The sequence below is a fragment of the Argopecten irradians genome, chromosome 9 (assembly GCF_041381155.1).
Source record: "Argopecten irradians isolate NY chromosome 9, Ai_NY, whole genome shotgun sequence".
Lineage (NCBI taxonomy): Eukaryota > Metazoa > Mollusca > Bivalvia > Pectinida > Pectinidae > Argopecten > Argopecten irradians.
The window spans coordinates 5,189,127-5,207,249 of NC_091142.1; the positions used below are offsets into that span (position 1 = coordinate 5,189,127).

At 35.0% G+C, this 18,123-nt stretch overlaps 1 protein-coding gene across 5 annotated transcripts in view; it reads left to right on the forward strand.

Annotated features, from left to right (window-relative positions):
- Positions 1 to 18,123, forward strand: part of LOC138331173 (calcium-transporting ATPase sarcoplasmic/endoplasmic reticulum type-like) — a 51,881-nt gene that overhangs the window by 11,877 nt on the left and 21,881 nt on the right. For all 5 annotated transcript variants that reach the window (XR_011209673.1, XM_069278646.1, XM_069278647.1 and 2 more), the window contains exons 4-17: positions 988 to 1,092; positions 2,321 to 2,459; positions 3,165 to 3,245; positions 3,696 to 3,781; positions 3,949 to 4,015; positions 12,662 to 12,750; positions 13,137 to 13,220; positions 13,700 to 13,793; positions 14,485 to 14,615; positions 15,343 to 15,431; positions 16,019 to 16,121; positions 16,558 to 16,815; positions 17,224 to 17,341; positions 17,612 to 17,712. Coding sequence is in view for 4 of the 5 variants with exons in the window: in XM_069278646.1 (XP_069134747.1) it covers positions 988 to 1,092; positions 2,321 to 2,459; positions 3,165 to 3,245; positions 3,696 to 3,781; positions 3,949 to 4,015; positions 12,662 to 12,750; positions 13,137 to 13,220; positions 13,700 to 13,793; positions 14,485 to 14,615; positions 15,343 to 15,431; positions 16,019 to 16,121; positions 16,558 to 16,815; positions 17,224 to 17,341; positions 17,612 to 17,712 (1,545 nt within the window). In the remaining variant the exon portion in view is untranslated. The remainder of the gene's footprint in view (positions 1 to 987; positions 1,093 to 2,320; positions 2,460 to 3,164; positions 3,246 to 3,695; positions 3,782 to 3,948; positions 4,016 to 12,661; positions 12,751 to 13,136; positions 13,221 to 13,699; positions 13,794 to 14,484; positions 14,616 to 15,342; positions 15,432 to 16,018; positions 16,122 to 16,557; positions 16,816 to 17,223; positions 17,342 to 17,611; positions 17,713 to 18,123) is intronic.

Genomic DNA, 18,123 nt, shown 5'->3' on the forward strand with positions numbered 1-18,123 from the left:
AGCCGCACTTGAATTGAATTAAATAGATACAGATAGCAATTTTGGAGTAGGTTTTGGATTTCATCTGATGTTAATTGCAATCAATATTATATCCGTCATTACCTGGCAACTGTACATGTCCCACATGTGATTCAAACTCATGACCCTGAGGTAAAGGTCTAGTCTGAGGGCTTGTGTTAATTTGTCAGGACAACCTAACCACTTGGCTACTGCAGCGGCTAGTTGTATACCGTAGATGTTTTGAATTATTTGAAGAAATATGTATATGATTTGTATGTTTCAACTCTGAAACCATTGCAACAACACAAAATGAATCAAACGGAAATGAAGTGGAAGTTGTCGTGTACTTGGTTGATTATCTGTGATCGATGTTGTCTGGAGAGTCTATCATTGGATGTGTATCAAATCTATGTAATTAAGAAGTCCATTCCAATCTGTAACCGTCTAATGTATAGCTATAGCTGTCATGGCAGTGGAGAAGGTAAATCAATACTGTCTGTACAACAAAAATGGCAGTGATTCTCATATATGATAATTTAAGAACCTTGCAGTTTCTCTTGAAAATGGGAAAAATACTACATGCTTCCTTGTAATTTGTATTTCAGATTTTTTTCTTTATATATCCATATGAAATTGAAAAAAAATACAGCAAAACTTCTCAGAGCAAAGTGATCTGTATTTGGTCTCAGTTGCACTTTAAACAGGTCACAGATATGTTGTAATTTGGTTACATTTGGAAATGCAATAAAAGCTGTCGCTTTTGGGACCTGGCATTTTGTTGGATGATCATGAATTATTGAAGTACTGACTTTTTCTGTGTATAAAAAGAGGATGAATTTGTAAATAAATTATCAAAAATTTGCTAACCATGTGAAAGATTGGCACATGATTTATAAAATGCTGCTAATTAATTTTACAAAAATAGTTTTGTTGATATTTTAATTTGGTTGATATGTTATTATAATGTGACTTTTCTGTTTGTTCCAGGTATTAGCTTGGTTTGAAGAAAGTGAAGAACAAGTAACAGCGTTTGTAGAGCCATTTGTAATTCTGACTATTTTAATATGTAACGCCGTCGTAGGTGTATGGCAGGTAAGTGAAGCAGTTGTCTCCCTTTATTTCAATCGGTCGAAATTAACTTTTCGTGTACTGTATATATATAGGAAAAATGGTTTCATTTGATTGATCTAAATAATAATTTTATGCAAATTGAAAAAGCTATAACACAAGCAACAAACAAAAAAATACGAAATTAGTTAAAGTTTTAAATCTTGAAAATATTGTACATGTACTTGAACAGCATGATGTTAGAAATGAAGAAAGATTTTCAGTTTCTTAAATGACCATCCTAGTTTTAGGTAAACTTGGTTTTAAAATGTCTGGCCCTTAGTTTCAGTAAACCAAAGCAACTTTCTTTCACCTGCAAATTTTAATTTAGCGAATTTTGCGATGAAAGTAAAATCGGGAAAGTTTACCTCTGCAAATTAATATTAACATTAATCAAATTGACATGAATTTCCATTCATTTTTTACATCCTTGAATGTTAGTTATGTTTTATAAGGGAAATCATGAAATTTGATAACCGCGAAAGAAACTTTGTTTACAACACCATATATAGATTTGGGTAGTTCTGTATATATAGGTAGTGTAACACAATATAAGCTGTGAAAATTCGTGTGAGGGATCAGTACCGTGATCTATACACTTTTATCATGATGAGATGACATTTGCTGCCGTTGTACCTGTCCCTGGTTGCTTTGGATACTGGCTGATTCAGGCTTATTAGGATAAAGTTACAGATGTAATTCTCTGCTGGGTATTAACGTATAGAAAGCACATGTTACCAGTAGCTAACACATTCACCTTACTGTTTTACATTGTGTAAGGTTGTACGTACATCAATACGTCATACAGCACAGATGTTACAGAATTTCATTGAAATATCTCGAACTCCCGAACTCCTTCCTCATGCACGATCTGTATATAATTGTGTGACATGTACTATAAACATATGAAAACATATTTCTTCAGTAAAAAAAAAAATGCCACATCCAAAGATCGAAAAAATCTGTTGCTCCAGCTTGCATTTGATTAAATCGTTTTGTTGTGTTTTATTGAACAAGAATTTAACCCAGTTTTTAGACAATTATGTAAATTAAAGTTTCATCAAAATATTAAAAAGTGTCTTTAGAGTCTTTAGAATCTTTTAAAATTGCATAAGAAGTTATAAACATCTATCAGACATCATATACATTATACAATCATGATATCAAAATCAGTAACATTTATTTTAATATTTAATCATTTGATGGGTTGCAGGAAAAGAATGCAGAAGATGCTATTGAAGCGCTGAAAGAGTATGAACCAGAAATTGCTAAAGTTGTACGTAAAGGTCATAGAGGAATTCAGAAAATCCGTGCTAGTTTACTGGTCCCCGGAGACATTGTTGAAGTCTCAGGTAAGTTGTGCTAGCCTACTGGTCCCCAGAGTCATTGTTGAAGTTTCAGGTGAGGTAATGAAACCAATATTTGACTCTAAAAGTACAGTTAATTTAATTCTTTCTCCTTTTCTCAAGGCTGTGGATGGATCAATAAGTCTTAATACTATACTCCAACTGGCCTGAAATCCAGTACTTTTCTGACAAAGGGCTTTATTAAGGGCAAATGCATTAATTATGTTTCCTGTGTCTCGCATTTTAATACACAATACTTATCTATTTTAAGTAAAAAAAAATTGGGATGGAGAGATGATTGAATTACAGTATTGAAACTTAAAAATCACTATAAAAGTACTCATTTTTGCACAATCAAATTTTGTCATAAGATTGATTTTAAAAAGTTCATGCAGTAATGAATTTGCATTCATAATGATTGCTTTATGTATACTAACAATATACAAAAAACCCATTTAACTCAATCATATTTTATCATAAAGATACTGCTGCAAAATTGTGAAAATATGTTTACCGTAAAATATGTATGATTGCAGTAAATATTATTTATTGGTTACTTAATAGCAATGAACTGTTTGTAATATTGAAAAAATGTTCAATGCAATAGATACATAATAAATGTCTTTTGTTGGTTTAGAATTATGCTTAGTTCTAATTATTGTGTATGATCAAAAGCTCTGATGTGACATTTTGTAAATGTTTTTGTTTCAGTCGGTGACAAAATTCCAGCTGATATCCGTATTCTCCAAATTTATTCCACAACACTTAGGATAGACCAGTCTATTTTGACAGGTACGTATTCTGTAGAATACAAGGTGGATGAATTCTATTGGACGAAAATTTTACCTATTTCAAAAAACTTTACTGGTTTACAATACAGGAAACTGATTCAAACATTCATTGCTGTGTATGACGTCACAGTTTTATCATATTTAATATCTATAAATTGTAACAGGTGGCGTTACCAAGTATACCAACGACATAAATATGACGTCGTGTATATCTCGTTAGTATATTGTTTAAAATGTTGTCTTCTACCATCTTATGCTTGTCTATATCATGGTAGTGACAAAAAATGTTTTAACTGTTTTGGATGAAATAGAAAAAAACAACTTGTCAATGATGAAAAGAATTATTAAATCTAATTTAGAACGAGAATACATATAATTTAATAATAACAAATAAGTGTATGGATAATAAACATGTTCAATGTTGAAAATTTCTCTTTGTTCTGTTTTTCAGGAGAGAGTGTGAGTGTAATCAAGCACACCGATCCCATCCCCGACCCTCGCGCTGTCAACCAGGACAAGAAAAACATCCTTTTCTCTGTAAGTACTTTCTGCATGTCATATATCTCTCTCGGATGCTTCATGAAGTGATCAGTTTTGTTTTAATGAATGACCTATTTAATGTCATTTTGAGTCATGTTGTAGGCTTTCCCAGTTATCAGTAATAATATGCTTCTATTTTTAATGTAAGTTTTGTCTGACTTCAGGGAACTAACATCTCTGCAGGAAAATGCAAGGGAATTGCTATTGGAACTGGACTCAACACCGCTATTGGTGAGTTGATTGTTGCTCTTAAAAAAGATGAATGTTGACTGATTTCAATGAAATTTGGTCAGTAGATGTATCATGGGACACATGAAGCTAACTTACTAGCGTCAACCTTGCATACTGTATAGTCGCTAATATTCACAGGGGTTTTAATTTCGCTTAATTCGCTGACTCATTCCAAATTAGTGAAAAATAAAATCATACAAAATTGATCCTAATCATGGTTTTACATGTCGGAGGTTGTGATTTGAATGACAGTTAGAAAGACCTTCAATGTAATTTGCGAAAATAAACCCCTGTGAAAAAATTATAAACTGTAAATTGTGAATTTTTTTTACCCTCAAAATTGAACAACAATACAGTAATTATATGATTAATTAGGAACATTCAAATCTGATTGGGGGATTCATTTCCTTACCCTAAAACCTGTGAATCAGAATGATCACCAATTTCAACAAAATATGAGAATGTATGCATGTTACTTGAGGCTAACCATCACACTTGACCTTAAGTATGCAGTGATACATCTAATTCTGTAAGTGGTGATGCTTGTTTTCTTTGAAGCATAGAGAAGAGGGTTTTAGTTATTACTATCATCTGGGTAATTAGCTACTATATCCCTCTCCACAGGGACTTAGTTGTGGTAATTATTTCAAATAAAAAAAAACTTCCTGGTTTACAGCTTGGAACATTCCAAGAAATAAAAAAAGTGTCTTCAGGTAATAAAGAGAGAGATAAAAACAAATACATCTGAACATTAAATACTTTTCCACCTGTGTAAAGGCCCAGGAGCCTAGTGTACAGAACAGGGATAGAATTGGTTTACTGTGGGATTTATAGCTGAAGGTATGGACCAGCATTTCTTAACATTGGCACCACATCTGTGTGGGCTAGCTTTAGAATTAGTGCTTAACAGCTTTGGAATACGGTTCTCCTTAATAAGAAGGGGCTTTTCCAAGGATCTTTACATCTTACACAGATGGTTCAAAAATAGTGAGAGGTAATTAGACAGATTACTTTTGAGTATTAATGTTATTAACTTAACACCCCTAAAAAGATATTTGAGCTCTTCCAGTTCAAACAACAGGGTAGTTCATTATGAATTTTTAGGGGTGAATGAGTTATTCTTCCAACACCATCATTAATCCCTACTGTACTCATTGACCTTTTGTGCTACAAAAACCTTAGCAACAAGAACTATCCCAGTTGTCTGATAAGGCTTCAGAGATTGACCCTTTTGTACTGATGTGACAGAAGTAATGACCAGTTTCATGCCATCACACTTCCAGTCAGTGTATCATATTGCAAAACCCCTGGGCTTTGAGGGATGAGTATTATATAGCCAATAAAAAAATATAGGAGATAACACCATCAGTTACGCTTAAAGGGAATCGTTGATGCTTAATTATGACGGATCAATTGACTACATGGGATCTTTGTGTTTAAGAAGAAACATGCACTCAAATCATTTGGTCATAGATTCATAGACATTTCTCTTCATGTCTTTGACCCTTCTTAAAAGGTCAACAGAATGACCTTGGTGACCTGGATGACCTTGTTCAAAGGTCAACACTTTCGTCACAGCAACCAGACAGTACTTGAAGAATATGCCAAGAAGCCTATAAAAATGCTGTTCTCTGACAATGTTTATTGACAGAGATTGGCTGTGATGAGGTTCTATTGGGATTTTGTTTATTAGAAGGACTGCCAATATGAGCTACACCTGAGATGGAGTAGCGGGTTTTTGTTTGTACAGATTTCCACATGTGACACACACATATATATACAAAGTGGTTAGATTTGTTACAACTTCACTTAGGGACAGGTTGTAAAATTGAGCCACGCCAAAAACAATAAAAGCTCGGATTGAATGGTTCGTTTAAGGCTATGTACGTCACTTAAACTGTGAAAGTCAAATTTCATTGATGAAACTTGCTCTTTTGCACAGTAAACTTGACTTGCTGCCAAGAACAATTGGCTTAAACTACTAAATGATGGAAATAGAAACTTCAATTGATAGAAATAAAAAAAGAATTACAGCTAATATTGCCTGGCTACATGTATCACATTTCATGAATTCAAACCTTATCTAAACCCAGCATCGGTACAAATTTGGGATTAAGTAATTCAACACTTAGATAGTTTTGGATTTCTGATGTTAATGTTATACTGATTAATTGTACTTAACTTTCTCTGTAAATATACCTAGCGTAGTTTACATATATCCACATGGTCCTAAATGTGATACATATTGAAGCAGATTTGAAAAATAATGAAATATTGTACTACAGGTAATAGGTATGAAAGGAACTTGAAAACTTGGCCAAGCTGAATGAATGCAAACCTTGTAACATTTTTGGGGGTGAGGGTGGGGTGTTAGGCTGTGGAAATCTGGCAGACGTTCAAACAGAATCACCATACAACAGACTGGTATATATATCACTGTATGTGTACATTTAAAATATAAGATATGATTGTAATTAATTTAAATGAGGGAATTTTTTTTTTTTTTTTTGTAATTTCTGGTAGAGAGATGTACCATGCATGATATTTGTAAATGTCATATACATAATGACCAGACATTTACATCATGTATTTAATCTCTGAAAACTAGGTCTTGCAAAATAAATAAACAGGATATTAGACACCTTGAAAGTTTGTAAAATAAAATTGGTTACGAGAATTTATTATTGTACCTCTTAATCTATAAAGTTAAGTGTTAAAACATTCTGTGAAATTTAGCAAAAACTGGTGAAATGACCAGAGCTCAACCATTCATTTAGATGACCCCCCCCCCCCCCCCCCCAAAAAAAAAAAAATAAAAAAAAGTGAAAAAAAATAAAAATAAAAATAAAAAAAAAAATAGAATAAAAAAAGTTGCAATTAAGTGTTTTGTGTGAAAGAGTGAAGCCATTGTTAAGTAAGCTAATTAGAGTTATATAAAACCAATGTTTTAATGGATGGAAATTAAAAAAAGATATACAAACTGTGATAGTTTTCTTTTCGATTTCACAGAGGTATCCATTGTGGTATGTGGGAAATGGAAAAAAACCTTTGTGAATGTGAATTAAGACCTTTAGAATTCCCACGTGTACAATCAAATTTTTGGCTCCATTTCATTCACCAGCCGTAACTTCTGGCCAACCTACTATGAAATTGAACATCTGTTTTGATTTACTCTGGATCCTGATATTTGACCCTGTAAATCTGAGCTTTTCTAGTAAACATGCCATTCTATTACCGACTGCCATGAAAATTAGAATATACCTGGTTGTCATGGTGATGAATAAACAAAGCCCTGCCATTCTGTCATACCAGCATAAAGGTTGTCTTGGAAACCGTCCCTGGAAGTAATGTTTATTGACGTTGTAAGAAGATATTGAATGATGTGAAAAGTTATTGACAAAGCTGATAAGGAATATAAATCTACATTAATTGGTATTTTCCCTGGGAATCGACATGTATTAATATATTTTGTATGTGCTGGATGAGAATATTATATACGAAGTATATACACAGTATATACATGATTCTGATGTAAATATTTAATATTCCTAGAGAAGGTGTCAATAATTAGCAGTAAGCTTTGTTCTATAGAGAAACAATGAATTCAAAATAAGTGAGAATCCTCTGGAGATGGTTATTGATAGAAGTAAGAGATGGAAAAGAGTGGTGAGAGGGTGAAAATAATGAGGTCTTTATTATAATCAGAGTCTGGTGGGAGGGGGTATAGCTGGCGGCAGAGTTGAAGGTCATAGTGCTGAGATCTAGACTACAAGCAGTATATAGCTGGTAGGAATTGAACGTTATAGTGTTGGAAGTACAAGCAGTAGAGCTGGCAGGAGTTGAAAGTTAAATTGCTGAAAGTATAAGCAGTATAGCTGGCAGGAGTTGAATGTTATAGTGTTGAAAGTACAAGCAGTAGAGCTGGCAGGAGTTGAAAGTTAAATTGCTGAAATTATAAACAGTATAGCTGGCAGGAGATGAAAGTTGAATTGCTGAAATTATAAACAGTATAGCTTGCAGGAGTTGAATGTTATAGTGTTGAAAGTACAAGCAGTAGAGCTGGCAGGAATTGAAAGTTAAATTGCTGAAAGTATCAGCAGTGTAGCTGGCAGGAGTTGAATGTTATAGTGTTGAAAGTACAAGCAGTAGAGCTGGCAGGAGTTGAAGGTAAAGCTGCTGAAAGTATAATATAAGCAGTATAGCTGGCAGGAGTTGAAAATTATACTGCTGATAGTATAAGCAGTGTAGCTGACAGGAGTTGAAGGTTAGAGTGCTGAAAGTACAAGCAGCATGGCTGGCAATAGTTGAAAATTATACTGCTGAAAGTATAAGCAGTTTAGCTGGCAATAGTTGAAAATTATACTGCTGAAAGTACAAGTAGTGTAGCTGCCAGGAGTTGAAGGTTATATGTAGCCAGAGATAGTGCTGCAGTATAGACGGCAGAAGCTGAAGGTTATATACAGGGATAGAGAGATGAATGGACAGAGGAGCCTGTATATCTATCTCTACTATCTGTTCCATCGTTCTGTTTGTATATTTTTAGTGAGAAGTTTGCTGGACTCCCACACCTCTCCGTGGAGTGTATAAAACCCTAGTGTTGAATCCATCAGTTTAGTTGGCAGTGAAAACCTATCCATAAATTACATCCAGCTTGTGAGCAGTTCTATTGTAAATCCATCAGGGCTCTGGGTGTAATCGGCTTCCAAACTTTATTACTGTTTCCAGTGATATGTATATATATACAGCCCCTCACTGGAATTTATTATTAGTGGTAAATGGTGTAAATGTTTGTTCTCCACAGTGTATACATACACCAATGTACGTCATAGCCTCATCACCCCTCTAGCCTCAGGAATTAGGTGGTTAAATTTAGAAGTGTTATCTTAAATTATATAATCATAGTTTAATTCATCCCACATTTGTTTGCAGACAGTTGTACTTTAGTTCCAATTCGTTGATTGGGTGGTAAAATTGTAAATCATTAATTTGATATGTGAGGTAATTGTGATGATAATGTGCGAGTGTTTCAAATGATTTAGTGTTAAAACAAAAATGTTCTCTAACAAAATTCCATCACATAACCAGCTAACAGTTATTAATAATAAAATATGATGTATGTAGTACAGGTATTTAATTTCTCCCTTTTATCAGAAGTTATCTCCCCTTGTTATCCATTCTTAATAGCCCTATAGTCCCTAGCATCCTTTCAAATTCCTCCCTAAATGGTCATAAATTCTTATGTTTTGCCTACCACTTTCTTTCTCCACAACTCTGCTTTTGTTATATATAACCCTATATTTTGGGTTCCAGTTACCTAGTACCCATAGACCCCTAATTAAAACACATCATTATTTATTTTTCCAAAACACATGATAGAGTCCTAATCTTGTCTTCTTTTGTCTCCGTAAACCCCTTAATTTGCTGACCTTAAAAGTGCCTTCCAATTCCCCTCAAGATCTTTTTTTTCTGATCGTGAGCTATGCCTTCTTAGTCCTTAAACTCTCAAACCCTAAACCCCAAACGTTTCCCTACTAGTGCCCTTAGACCAAGTATGTGTTCTGACCATAGACTCTTTCCTGCTGGTCCCTTAAACCCCTCTGCTGACCTTGAACTCTTCCCCCCTACTGCCTAGACCCCTTAACCCCCCTCTGTCCTTGAACTCTTCTCTCCTAGTTCACTTATATATATAATTCAACTCCTCTGCTGACCTTGAACCCCTCCAATCTAGACCCCCTAAATCCCTCTCTGCTGACCTTGAACTTGTTTCTCAACCCCTTAAATTCATCTCTGCTGATGACCTTGAATTCCCTCCAAGACCATTTAAACCCCTCTGATGACCTTGAACTCCATCTTAGACCCTTTCAACACCTCTGTTGACCTTGAACTCCCAGTGCTCCCTCCTAGACCCTTTAAACTCCTCTGCTGACATGCAACACAGGGTAAGACTTCTCTAAATTGGGCAAACAGACACTAGAGATGTGCCTGGCTTGGCAGTGGCTGCTGTAGCTTAGGGGATCGCCACGGGGGGAATGCTACACCGGCGGATTGAACGGTTATGTTAGAATTTCACTGTGTACACTTATCTGTAATAGAAACACAATTGCTACAGAGAATAGTACTGGTGATATGGCATTAAATGTCAGCTATTGTTATACTCCTCAAGGGAACAGCCACTTTACCTCCTTCAGCGGGCAGGCCTGCCTGGGAGCTCCAGCCTCCCCATGTGGCCCCCACCGTGTGTATAGATAGGTAGTGTGCCACAGGTGATCTGCCCCTCCATATTTAGACAAGCTATGGTGATTCTGATACACATGTGTGTTATCATGGCAACCAACAATCTATAAAACTTTGACTTTTGCTAAGGTCTACATCAGAGTAGTTGCACCTGTCACTTCCCAATCAGCCACATTCTCTAATAATATATATCTAGCCTTGCTCAGGTTCAAAGCATCTCAACTACAAAGGCCTTGGATAAGTTCCATGCCAGAAAACAATAGATGCGTGATATTTTAGATCATTTTAGCACAGATGAAATGAAACTTAGATAAACATAATTGTTTTCTAATAACAATGAATTAAGATAGGATATTTTCAGAACTTTTCAGATTAGGAAAAAATTATAAAGGAGAAGATTTGTGAATCATTTCTGAATTATAGTTGTGAAATTTTGTTGGCAGAAGTTGCTTTATGATGAATTAGAATTATAATACTGACAGGAATAATTTAGCATTTGGATCAGAATGCAAAGTATTTGGCTTAGTAACAAGTATGAATTATGAATGCATAGTGTATAGAATGCTTGGTAATATAAAGGAATTTAGAACAAAACTTTAATTTTGGGCATATGTTATTAATTAACTCTTGTCTAAATATTTTTGGTGATATGCAATTTCTCTTGGAAACCATTAGGAAAGTTTTGGTATAAATACACACAAACTACTTACAACTGTACATAAATGCGACAATGGAAAATATAAATTGTTAATTTTTACATGTTCCTTTTAAGTGAATGTTAGAAGAATTTTACACCACAACTGTACAAGTCCTTGATTATTGTATTAGAGGTCAGTATGGGGAGTTTTGTCCTCCAGGATATAGCTAGTACAGCTGTTCTGGTAATGGTCGGCTGTACTTTTCCATGCTATAGCTGTACAGGTATAGTGGCTAGGCCTGAGATATGGGGGGAGCCTCACAGCAAATATCTCCTCATAGAAATTCCTGATAATACACCAGGATTACATAACGGTGCTCTGATGAGGAGGAGGATCAGAGAAAAGTGCTATAACTAATGACCTTGAGAGCTCGGCTCTGACCCTGACAGAAAAATGAAGGTGTATTCTCTAGGGTTTTTTAACGTACTTACTGTCTGCTGCTGTCTGTTTCTCTTCAGGCCAAAACTTATAAATATTTGTTACTCTGTCAATGAAATACACTAGTATAAAATAGCTGTAAGGCCAAAGTAAAAAAATTGTTAGCTAGCTGCTTGTGAAGTACTATGTACAGTAGATTCTGCTTATTTGTGTAGATGTTTTTGCATAAGAAAATATGCAAATAACCAGGTATTGAAATAGGCAGATTTTTTCTCCTCCCTGTATCACAACTGTTTAATAATTAGTCAAGCGCTGATAACTTGATGAATCTGTTGGTAGTTTGTTGGGGGGGGGGGGGGAATGAAACAACAAATATAATAATAGCTGTCAGCAAAAACGAAAATATGTTGAAGTGAAGAGTTTTACGTGCCGTCACGCTATAAATATCGTTTCGGGGCACAAAAAATATGTTTCTAATACCATCAGTATTTGTACAAGCCTGGTGGGTAGAATAACCATCAACACTGGATTTTAATACCCTGTACGTATACACTTTGGATCATCCCTGATGACATGTATGAACTCCTCCCATTTAAAGGGTGGAATAGTTCATTATGAATTTTCAGGGGTGGATGAGTTTATTTCCCCTTATTATCATCACGATGCTCTTGTGACAGGTTGTGAAGATCTTGATCAGAGCAAATATCAGGAAACTAAATTGTCCTGTTAAAAAATGTCTCGCCTTATACTATCATAATGTTAATACTGAATGAAAAAACATTTTATACCGTTATATCCTGAACCTCAAAGTAAGGATTAATGATGCTTAGATACTGTCAATCCAAACGATTAATGATCATTTAATACAAAAAGGAGTAGCAACGTTAAAATTCAAAAAATAGTTACCCAGAAACATTTAACTGTTCCAGCAATTTATCTTTAATCAAATGTCTTGTTTGTTTGGGTTAAACGTCATATTACCAGCCAGGGTCATTTTAGGATTTACCAGGAGGAAAGTCGGAGTACTCAGAGAAAAACCATGTAGGGTCAATAGCTGGCAACTACCCCACATGGATTCTAACTCAAACCCCAGAGGTGGAGGCCTTGTGGTTATATGTCAGAATTTTCCATATCACTGATAAGCTTAATGTCACAACCCCTTAATTACTATGGGTTATGAACCTAGCTAAAACCATAGATAAAAACTCCTAGGTTTTTACAACATATACGGCAGTGTTAAGGAATTACATACATGCTTGTTTATGGTGCTATAGAGTAGACAAGAAGGTTGTAGATCTGTAGATGATCAATAAATATTTAAATTTGTCTTTCACAGGCAAGATCAGGGACGAGATGATGGAGACCGAGACCGAGAAAACACCTCTTCAACAGAAATTGGATGAATTCGGAACTCAGCTTTCTAAGGTATATATAATATTTCTGTCATAAATAAAAGAGAAACAATTTCATACAAAATGAATAAAGGAATTTGTTATTTTTGAGATATTTCATCAGTATGATCCACTTTGTCACAGTTACTGCAGATTCACAGTTTTTTGGTTCTCTTTTAACATGTGCTTATATTATTTTGATGAATTGACCTATATTGACCTTTCCATGACATTTCGTGACCTTGTTTTGACTGTTACCTGCCAAAGTAAGCCTTAACTTTGTGGACATTTGTTGGCATTATTTCTCACTGCACTTAAGTTATGGAAGAAATTCATAATTATTATATCAATTCTTGAAGTAATCCAATTAGTTTTACCAAAATAAATTGACTTTTCAAACATTATCTTCTCCTTTTCCAGGTCATTACAATTATCTGTATCTGTGTATGGGCTATCAACATCGGACATTTCAACGATCCCGCTCACGGAGGATCATGGATGAAGGTAAATAGTGTCTCCTGTAGTTATGTTGATTAATGTTTGTACATTATTTGTGTGCTTCCTATAAGGTAATGAATAAACTCATTTACCCCTGAAATTACACAATGGACTGCTCTAATCCTTGTTCTGGAAGAGTCTAAATGTGTCTTCAGGGGTGAATGAGTTCAACTTGTTTTGAACTATTGCTATGAGATAGCAGTGGACCATCATGGACAAATTGCCCCTAATTTACCTGTCCCGAGTTCTGGAGCAAAAAGACTTAATTCAAAACTCAATGACTTAAGTCAAAACTTGAGTCTAGTTTTTCTCCTTGTGTGAATATTTTGACTGAAGTGTTCTTTCTTTTAAGAAATAGAGGCCAGTACCATGTATGGAAGCTTTGGGTCAAAGGCTTATAACTGGTTAAGGCCTCTGGGCCTCTTGTTTCCTGTTTTGTCCATCTTCTCCATAACACAGACTAATGTTCATGAATTATTTTACAGGGTGCCATCTACTACTTCAAGATCGCTGTAGCTTTGGCTGTGGCTGCCATTCCTGAAGGTCTGCCAGCTGTCATCACCACTTGTTTGGCTTTGGGTAGTAGTCCACTGAGGTCATGTCACTGGGGTTGTGACACTGAGGTCATACTTAGGTCACTGAGGTCATATATGTCACTGAGGTCATATGTCACAGGTCATATATCATGAGGCAATATGTCACTGAGGTCATATGTCACTGGGGTCTTATGTAAATGGAGTTACATGACACTGAAGTTATGTCATTAAGGTCATGTCACAGGTCCTGTCACGGAGGTCATATCACAGAGGTCATATGTCAAAGGTCAAGTCACAGTCTCATAGCTAGTGCATATATTATACATTCCTAGGTCAGCACTTGTTAGAAGAGTCTTTGACTCAAGTATAATTGACTGCAAATAAAGCTTATTTGTTTGTTAATATTATAAATCATATCACGATTTAGCTGTATACAAGGTCTTGTGACGATTTAGCTGTAAACTATGTCATTTAACTTGACATTATTGCATTTATTTGTCTTCTCTTCCCATTGAATCACTAACATTTTAGAATAGTCCCCCCCTCTGTGAAACTGGAAGGGCCCTACCATAATATTTGTTTCCATCTGTCTATCTGTGGAGACAATGATTTCCAACAATGCAAGGTCATTATCTTACAATTTACTTTTCAATCACCAACTTTTGCTATTATTATTTTAATGTTATTGATAGATTGACATTAGAATTTTGAGACAAATTTTGTCTTTGTTATAGGTACAAGAAGAATGGCCAAGAAGAACGCTATTGTGAGGAGTTTACCGTCTGTTGAGACTCTGGGTTGTACCTCTGTTATCTGTTCTGATAAGACCGGCACACTGACCACTAACCAGATGTCCGTCTGCAAGGTAACGTAGCAATGACCACTACCAAAATGTCCATCTGCATGGTAGCCAATCATATCGCGTTTAGGAATATGCCATGCAATCGGATAAGAACTCCATCAGTTATATATCTTGTTAGCCCTATAATGTGGCTAATGGAAATTCAGTCAATAAGATCAGGGCTGAAATAATTTAGTCTGTTGATAATTGACTCTTGGCCCCAAGATCCCAAAACCGACTTAAGTCAAAAATAGTCTTAAATTAAGACTTAGCCAATCACAGATGGCGTTACAAAAGATTATGTCACATTTGATTGGCTAAGCAAAAACTTAAGTCTAAAACTGTTTCATAAACCTGGGGCCAGATATTCCATTAGAATGATTAACTTCTGAAATAGTGTGAAAATAAGAAAAAATATACAGTTTGATCAGAAGAGGTCTTTTAGGAATAAGTGAGTTAAAAAATATGTGCGTACTCAAAGATTACATGGTTTTAATTTGTATAATATAAACTGTCTCTGCTCCATTTTCGGCTTTATAGCAATTGTCAAGAAACTGCTCTGCAGTTTTCTTTTCAGGTCACCATCTTGCTTTTAAACCACTCTAGCCAAAACTTTGGACTAGAGACAGTTTATATTATACAAATTGTAAATCATTTTCCCTTTGAAACTATTATGCCAAATTATAGATTATTTGTTTGTTAAGAAATATGTTCCCATTGAAGATAACATTATTTGTGTTGGTTGTTACAGATGTTTGTCTTCAGCAAGGTAGAAGGAAACGATATCCAGACACAGCAATTTGAGATCACTGGCTCCACCTACGCCCCCGAGGGTGACGTGTATGTATTTCTAAATAAATTGATAAAAATGAATGAATTTGATATCTCTTTCAAGTGTTATCCCAATAGGATTATGTTTTTATGGTCAAACTATAGGTTAAACAAATTGTTTTATCATACTAACGATTATATAAAACATGTTTTTCATCATATTCTGTTTTTGTGTTTGTACACATGATTAAATAGCAAATACTTTGCCTATTATGTGACCTCTTAAAAAGTATATTCTAAACCTAGTCTGTTTAATATGAAAAAAAGTGAAACAGCTCTTTACAGATTTATGAATTTTCGTTTCATAAAAAATACTGCAAAAGCAATTATATATACCGTATTTTACCCAATAAGCGCTCATGTCCCTATAAGCGCCCCTCCCCCTTTTTGAGGCCTCGATTTCAATTGTCCCACGCATAAACAAAGACCAAAACTATACAAAACTGTACAGATTTGCAGTAATTTAGTCATATTAGCACCTTTTCTTCATTTTTCAATTTTTCAAATGCCCTGGGCGCTTATTGGGTCGAATACGATATATGATAAGTATGATTTCAGCAGAAATTTATAATGCTGACAATTTCTCTCCGTAACAGTTACATGGGCGGTAAGAAGGTAAAGACTTGTGACTACGAGGGCCTAGAGGAGATGGCAACTATCTGCGCTATGTGTAACGACTCCAGTGTAGACTACAACGATGTAAGTAGTCTTGTATCATACCATTCATTCGTACATCTAGTGTTCACGTACGGTCAGTATGGGTTACTTTGGTATGTTGGTGTTAATACATCACCTGAACAAAAACGACAGGAAGGGTTACATGCAATGTGAACTTGTAACATGATGTTACAATTGTAGTGCAACATTTTTAGCTTGTCTCTGATAGAGAGAAGGGTTTATGGAATCACAATGGCATTTCTTTGGCATTGGTTAAGGTTTTGATACAAGTTATTGAAATGTTGACATTTTTTTCTTAGTCAGTTTTATTGTAATTATAATCATGACAATTCATTTTTCAACTGATAGATTTTAAAAATACAATGTTTTCATCTTCATTCAATCATTCAACACATAACTGATAGATAGTAAATATTATGAGTGCATGTATTAAATATTATGATGTTTTGTGTACCAGACTAAGGGAGTGTATGAGAAGGTTGGTGAGGCTACTGAGACCGCCCTGACAGTCCTCTGTGAGAAGATGAACTACTACAACACCACCAGGGGCGGTTTGAGTCTGAGAGAACAGGGCACCGTCTGCAACCATGTCATCCAGCAAATGTGGTCCAAGGAATTCACCCTGGAATTCTCCCGCGACAGGAAGTCTATGAGCGTCTTCTGCACACCAAACAAGCCCACCAAAGTTCCTGGAGGCTCCAAGATGTTCGCCAAGGTAACTACACGTCAACTGATGATGTAATGCTTTTCTGCAGAAAGTGATGTCATAAAACATGTAATTCAATGCAAAGGTGATGATGCAGCTTTAATTTTATAATGAATATTGCTAAAACCAGTGCACAGAACGTTAAGAGTTAAATTAATTGATGAACTGACCATCTAAAAAAATTTTCTTTATTTCTCATTTTGCATAAAGATATTTATTAGAGTTTTAAAATATATATACACTTGATTTCCTTCTACACAAAAACTGATGACATCATCTACACACAAACTATTGACATCATCTACACACAAAATAATGACATCATCTACAGTTATTCTAAACACAAAGTAATGACATTATCTACACACAAACTGATGATACAATCTTCACACAAACTGATGATACTGTTTGTTGTAGGGTGCCCCTGAGGGTCTCCTCGACAGGTGCACACACGTACGTGTTGGAAAGGACAAGGTCCCAATGTCACCTGCCATAAAGAACGAAATCATGAAATACACCAAGGCTTATGGAACTGGTAGGTTTCAACTGGTTTCTTGGAAAAGATCTGACTTTTATAATATAATTTTGTTTTTCCATGACTTAAATTAAGTTCTGATAAAAATTGTAATAGTATATTAAAATAATTTGGGGAAAAATTTCAATAATATATCAAAATTTTTAGGTTAACTTTTCACATTTCGAACTTCATCTACCAGTGCGATTTAGCTGAAACTTATTGATATATAAGATAGCTAAGAGCCCAAACTATCTTTTGATTGAAATAATATATTGTCTTTTTCCCCAGGTCGCGATACTCTCCGTTGCTTGGCTCTTGCCACCATTGATGCTCCTCCACGCCGTGAAGACATGGACTTGGAAGACTCCCGCAAGTTTATCCAGTATGAGGTGAGTCAATGTCACAAATAAGGGGATCAAAAATAATATAAAGGAGCTCATGATGGATCTCGGTTGGATGGATTCTTTATATTCACTTACAAACCAGAATTTAGTGATAAAATATCACAGTTTTTGCTTCAAATTTCGCAAAGAAATATTATATTTTATGTCTATGAGATAATTTCGCAAAGAAATATTATATTTCATGTCTATGAGATAATTTCGTAAAGAAATATCATATTTTATGTCTATGAGATAATTCCACTTAATGAATAGATTCTTTTATGTCCATGTGAAAAATAATTAAACAAAATAAGTAAAATGTTAGCACCTTGTTGCAGACCAACTGCAATATTTTATTTTATGGATGTGACCATTTCCCGTAATAAATATTTCATGTTGTGTCAATGAAAATTGATG